At 43.8% G+C, this 6,945-nt stretch overlaps 1 protein-coding gene across 9 annotated transcripts in view; it reads left to right on the top strand.

Moving 5' to 3' along the window:
* The window catches only part of TMC5 (transmembrane channel like 5), a 79,194-nt gene extending 78,310 nt beyond the window's left edge, over window positions 1-884 (top strand). For all 9 annotated transcript variants that reach the window (XM_070779727.1, XM_070779732.1, XM_070779730.1 and 6 more), the window contains one exon: window positions 397-884. In XM_070779727.1, the coding sequence (XP_070635828.1) occupies window positions 397-443 (47 nt within the window). In that variant the 3' untranslated portion in view covers window positions 444-884. The remainder of the gene's footprint in view (window positions 1-396) is intronic.
* The last annotated feature ends 6,061 nt before the right edge of the window (window positions 885-6,945 follow it).

A 6,945-nucleotide genomic window follows, 5' to 3' on the forward strand; every position in this document is an offset into this window, starting at 1 on the left:
AATCAGTTGCTGTGATCAAGATACTGTGATGACTTCATTGGCCAGATCTGAGTCACAGGCCTCATCTTTAGGTATAGGCAGTACAACATAGAGACCACAGGGACTGAGAGAATGGATAAAGGTAGTTTTCCAAAGAAAACCTGTGACTGATGCCAGAACAGGAATGAATATTGGGGAGGAAATGGACAAACAAATAAACCCACTCATCTTTTTGGAATAGCATTTCTGATACCTCCGATGGTGGGAATTCAAGGGGCAAAGTTGAAGAAACTTAGAAGGAGGAAGCAGGGAAAGCCTGAGAAGCTGTGGGATCTTGAAAGCCACTTTGGTCTTTCCAGTGGAGATATGGGCCAGTGTGCATCTGTGCTAACATCTCTTCTCTTGTATCAAACCCAGACCTGAGATTCAGGCAATCATTTCAAGAAGATAATCCAAAGGCCTGATAATTATCGTGGCACCCAGACGCCAACCAAAGAAGGGAAGAAGATAAAGATGGAGCATCTTCCTCCGTGCCACCTGGGCCTTTAGGTGCTTCCCAGATGGGGAATTCAAACCTTTAGCCAGAAGTGGAAACTGACTACAATGGAAATACTGAAGTAAAATTGGGCATTCCCTGTTGGGTTTTTTATACCTGAATTGCTGATTTTTCCAGACAAAATATTTTAGATTTTCCAATAAAGACAGTTGTAGTATTTGAACTAGTTCACAAAAACCTGGGAAGAGTTACAGTTTCTCTTTAAGAGCTATGTAATGAATTCTTGGTCCTTAGAAATCTCCCCTCCCAGTACTCCCAGACCTGGCAAAGGTTTGGAGACTGGTGCTAAGACAAGAGGTCCAGCCTGAATAAAAATGTGATCCTCAGTCAAGGATGTGAAGCCTCTAAATTGTGGAACCTGCATTTTTTCATGACTTGGAACTAAAAATAACCCCATGTTACCCCAAAGTGAAAGACAACCAGAGGTCTCATCTATGAACTTTGTTGCGTATTGAGTACATGAGTCTTTCAGATTGGACTGGGGTGGGGATGTGTGGACAGGGATTCTGTCCCTGTGAGGTTTTATACATGATCATCAGAGTCTTAGGTTGAACCAAACATGAAATCAGTGGTGATGTGTGGAATGTACGTGTATGTATATGTGTGTACATAGGAATGCATATTCATTGGAAGGACTGATGCTGAAGCTGAAACTCCAAAGCTTTGGTCACCTGATGCAAAGAACTGACTCATTGGAAAAGACCCTGATGCTGGGAAAGATTGAAGGCAGGAGAAGGGGGTGACAGAGGATGAGATGATTGGATGGCATCACTGAGTTGATGGACATGAGTTTGAGTAAGCTCTGGGAGTTGGTGATGGACAGGGAAGCCTGGCATGCTGCAGTCCATGGGGTAGCAGAGTCAGACATGCTTGAGCAACTGAACTGAATTGAACTGAATGAATGCATATACATATGAAGCATTCTTTTGCATATGCCAAATAATTCACAAGGCATGTGAACTTTACCTAAAACTGAAGGGCCCAGGAGAAAAGAGCAATTACCAAATTACTCCAGAGGAAAAATCTCTTGAGTGATCACTGTCATGAAATCCAAATGGAACTGAATTTAGAAAAAATTTAAGATGAATTTGAAATAAAACATCCAGTCAGTGCTCAATCATTGGTTCACATCATTGACTTATTTGTTCAGTAAGTCATTCATGAGTTTAATTAAGCTCTTTTAGTATCATCTTTGCTAGTGGTTGCTGTAAGTGTTCATTCATTTGTTCCACAAGGATGTGCCAAGTGGTGGTGAACAAGATGCTGCACAAGTCAAGACACAGTCTCCACCCTCACATGCTTATTGTCTAGCAGATCACTTTAATTTTAATTAATTAAACAATAATTATAGCAGGTGTCATGAAGGAGAAGCCCAGGGAATTATGGGAGACAACCTGTCCGTGGGGTCAGTGAAGGCAGTCTGTGGAATTGATATTTGAAGGGATTTTCCCTCTATGTGTTATCCTAATGCTGCTTGTGCCTCTTTGGCTTTTACACTGAAATGTGAACTCCCTCGGAAGCATCATTTTTGCTTACTTCCCATATGCTCAGGGCTTGTATCGGAACTTCTTCTCCATCCACCTCTTGTCTCCACTTCAATGTGGCCCCACTTCTCCTGGAAATTCAAGCCCGGGAGTGTTGTGTGTGCAGGTCTCACACATGGAGTTGAGTGTGCAATATCCTCACACCCATGGTCTCGAGATACATTTGGGGGATACATGAGTTCGCTAGGGCTGCCATAACCTGTACCACAGACTGGAGGTTTCAACAACACACGTTCATTTTTTCCCACAGTTCCAGAGGCTGGAAGTCTAAGATCAAGGCGTCCACAGTTGGTGTCCACAGTTTGGGTTTCCCGCTGAGGCCTCTCCCCTTGGCCTGTAGATGGCCACCTTCTTGCTCTGTCCTCATGTGGTCTTTCCTCTGTGTGCACACATCCTGGTGTGCCTTTGGGTCCCAATTTCCTTTTCTTATAAGGACACCAGTCAGATGGGATGAGGACCCACCTTGATGGCTTCACTTTAACTAACTCACACGTTTAAAGGATTTCTCTCCAAATGTGGTTCATTCTGAGGCACTGGAGGTTAGGTCTTCACGTATGAATTTTGCATCAACACAGTTCAGCCCTCCTGGGGCAACTTGCCCCTGCCAGGCAGGAATTCTCATCAGGCAGCTGGGCTCTCAATGCTGGCTGAGCTCAGGGTCACACAGGGAGCTGGCTGTTCCAATAGCCGGGCCCAGGCCTTGTGCCAGACCAGCTCAGTCAGGCATCAGTGTGTGCTGTGCTAAGTCGCTCAGTCATATCTGACTCTGTGTGACCCTATGGGCTGTAGCCTGCCAGACTCCTCTGCCATAGGATTCTCCAGGCAAGAATACTGGAGAGGGTTGTCATGCCCTCCTCCAGGGGATGGTCCCCATTTTTCCCTTAAAGCTCTCCAGATGGTGTCAGTGGGAACCCAGGGCTGAGAACAACTGAGCTAGGATCTAGAGTAGTTCTGTCTGAACTTGACTGACCATAGAAGTCACCTGAGGCACCTATTAAACATTTAAACAGTGAACTTAGAATATTGCATCAAATATTTCTGGGACCATTGCCCATCTTCCTCTTGCAAAACTTGTCTTAATTAGCTCAAAATGATCAAAGTAACATATGCTTTCCAAGAGTTACCTGAAAGCTGGATAATCCCTGAGGTTTTAAGTATTCAAAAAAGATTGTCTGTCTTGAATTTCTACAGGTTCTGATCCTTCAAATGTCCACAGTGAATCACCCAATTCATTTTTTTACAAGGCAATGAGATGACTTTGTGTGAAGTTCAATTATAAGGATTAAAAAAACCATGACTGACATGTTTTTATAATCTTTGAATTGAGGACAGGTGGTAAGAATTAAACTCATAAATAGGAATTGTCTCAATAGGTAGCACTTGATGGTACCTCCTTAAATTCCCACAGTGTGAACTTTTTCATAGTATTTATGTATCTGATCAGGGCTTCCCTGGTGTCTCAGATGGTAAAGAATCTGTCTGCAATGCAGGAGATCCTGGTTTGATCCCTGGGTCAGAAAGATCCCATGGAGTAGGAAATGGGAACTCACTCCAGTACTCTTGCCAGGAAAATCCCGTGGACAGAGGAGCCTGGTGAGCTACAATCCATGGGGTCGCAAAGAGTCAGACATGACTGAGCAACTGAGACACACATGTGTCTGATCGACAGTGAGACATGGACCACTGGGAGGAGCTCAGGTGTGGAGCAGAGCGGGGCCCTCTATTTCCTTCATGACTACACCTGCCTGATGCAGGTAACACCTTACACCTGTGTGGTGGTCTGATCCATCCAGTGCTTTCCCCATTTCAATCACCCAGGGATCTTGTTATACAGCTTATTCTAGGGAATCCCCTGGTGGTCCCTAGGGACTCGGTTGGGACTTGGCATTCTCACTGCAGGGCCCTAGGTTCTGTCCTTGGTTGGAAAACTAAGATCCTACATGCCTTGCAGTGTGGCAAAAAAAAAAAAAAAAAAAGCAGATTCTAATCTGTGAGTTCAGGGATGAGGCCCAAGAGCCTGCATTTCTATCTAGTGCTGTGGGTCTGAGGTCTACACCCTGAGTATGGTTTTATGGCTCCTCCATACTTTAAAAACTTTTTTCTTTGTAACAACAGTATTATACTGTTGACACATTTCTCAAAACACATTAACATTTTTTCCCTCATTCAAATCTCTTAACATTATTGCTATAGGACAATTGGTACAAGTTTTATAATCTCCATTTGACAGATGGAAACTTAGGCGCACACAGGTTCAGTGATTTTTCTGACGTCTCATAGCAGGTTACTGGCAGAATTGAGCACTTTGTTTTCTTTGGCCCAGTGGTCCACAGACTTCAGCAAAGATCATAACCAACTGGAGAACTTGTTAAAACACATACTGTGAGCCTGACCCAGAGTTTCAGGTTCTAATTGAATGGGCTCTAAGAATTTGCATTTCTAGCAAGTTTCCCTTTAGGCTGATGTTGAATAACTGTCTCCATGATATTGTGATTTATACGAAATGTATAAATATATATCATCTGAATGACCAATATATATACTTGGTCATTCAGATGACCAAAATTTGTCTCATGTCCATATAATCAAAGCTATGGTTTTTCCAGTAGTCTAGCCATGTATGGACGTGAGTTGCACCATCAAGAAGGCTGAGTACTGAAGAATTAATGTTTTTGAACTGTGGTGCTGGATAAGACTTTTGAGAGTCCCTTGGACAGCAAGGAGATCAAACCAGTAAATCCTAAAGGAAATCAACCCTGAATATATATTGGAAGGACAGATGCTGAAGCTGAAACTCCAATACTTTGGTCACTTTATTTGAAGAGCTCACTCATTGGAAAAGACTCTGATGCTGGGAAAGATTGAGGGCAGGAGGAGAAGGGGACAACAGAAGATGAGATGGTTGGATAGCATCACTAGCTCAAATGGACATGAGTTTGAGCAAACTCTGAGAGATAGTGAAGGACAGGGAAGCCTGGCATGCTGCAGTTCTAGCGTCATGAAGAATCGGACATGACTTAGCGACTGACTGAACAACAACAACATTTGGCCTTTGTCTATAGTTTCTGGCTTCAGTCTCCCCAAACTCTTGGAATCTCCTGAGCACTGAGTAATAATATCTTTTTGCTCTGTGAATGAGGTGACTTTTGGAAAGCACCTATGGTTGGGGTTCAGTTGGTCAATGGAGCCAACCACATGATTAGAGAGTTGGAATTTTCACTCCTGACCCCCTTGATTGCTGGGGAGGGGAGAGGAGCTTGAGGTTGAATCAACTGCATTGGCCAGTGATTTAGTCAAACATTGGGCTTCCCAGGTGGCTCAGCAGTAAAGAATCCGCCTGCAGTGCAGGAGACGCGGGTTTGATCCTGGGCTGGGAAGATCCCCTGGACGAGGTCATAGCAACCCACTCCAGTATTCTTGTCTGGAGAATCCCATGGACAGAGAAGCCTTGCAGGCTACGGTCCATAGGGTTGCAGAGTCAAACACGACTGAAGGAGCTGAGCATGCACACATGCAGCTATGTTATGAGCTTGTCTTAGAAACCCAAAAGGATAGCTTTTTGGCCTTCTTTTTGGAGAGCTTCCATGTGAGGGAAACAGAACACTTCTGTGTGCCCCCATGCCTGGCCCCAAGCTCTGCGAGGACAGAAGCTCTTTTGTGGAGGACTTTGCCGGATGTAGCTCTTCATCTGTATCCTTTAACATCCTTTCATAATAAATCCGTGATCTAATGAGTAAGCAAGTTTTCCTGATCATGTGAACCATTCTAGCAAATTAATCAAACCCAAGGAGGGGATCCTGGGAAGGCCTCATTATAGCCAGTCAGTCAGAAGTGCAGGTAACAACCTATGCTTGCAACTGGTGTCTGAAGTGGATGGAGGGTGGTCTTCTGGGACTGAGCCCTTTACCTGTGGAATCTGATTCTGTCTCTGGGTAGACTGTGTCAGAACTGAGTTGAATTCTGGAGGATCCTGCCTGCGACTGAAAACTGTTGCTGATGTGGGAAACTCTCCACACACGTAACACATTGGAGTTGGGTCCAGGAACCCTTTTCAGTCTCAGAGGACAGCATTCTTTGGGAACCCTCTGTCCAGCTGATAACCATCCTCTTAACACCTGGTTTCTGCTGTTAGCGTTTGAGAATGAAGTTAGATAAAGGAACACACAGGGTCATTAATCTTCAGTATTTTTGATCAAAGAAATCAAATAACTTTGACCCACAAGTGGGACAGTGGTAAAGAATCCACCTGCCAAACAGGAGATGCAGGCGGGGCATGGCAGCCCACTCCAGTATTCTTGCCTGGGAAAACCCATGGACAGAGGAGCCTGGAGGGCTAGTCCTTGGGGTTGCAAAAGAACCAGACATGACAACTTAGCAACTCAACGATACATCACTCCATGCTAAAAGCTTGAGTGAACTTAACTTCCACCCTTCTTTGTCCTCAAAGCTGTGGTTAATTGTCCTATTGAAGCATTAGTCCCACTTTAGGAAACAATGTTATTTAGAAATTCATGTCTAATAAAGAGTATTTATGACTTAGTGAAATTCTTGTCAAGATGACTGAAGACACTAATTTCCAAATAAGAAAATGAATAGTTTTATGAAATAAGCAGTGTTTCTCAAGTCTTTTGAAGTAACCCTTCTATGTTATCTGTCTCCAGCATCCAAGGCAGTCCAATGAACAGCAGGGGGTGTGATTTTTATCCCTACTGATTTTCTTGGAAAGTGCTATATTTTGATGGCTCATTGTCAACCCTGATGAATCATTACACTCCCAAATCTTTACCTAACTCTAGCCCTGTTTCCAGTTTCCTAAAGGAAGTTTCCACTTGGGACATTCCACAAACCATTCAACTTTTATTGTCT

The sequence above is a fragment of the Bos indicus genome, chromosome 25, assembly GCF_029378745.1.
Source record: "Bos indicus isolate NIAB-ARS_2022 breed Sahiwal x Tharparkar chromosome 25, NIAB-ARS_B.indTharparkar_mat_pri_1.0, whole genome shotgun sequence".
Classification (NCBI taxonomy): domain Eukaryota; kingdom Metazoa; phylum Chordata; class Mammalia; order Artiodactyla; family Bovidae; genus Bos; species Bos indicus.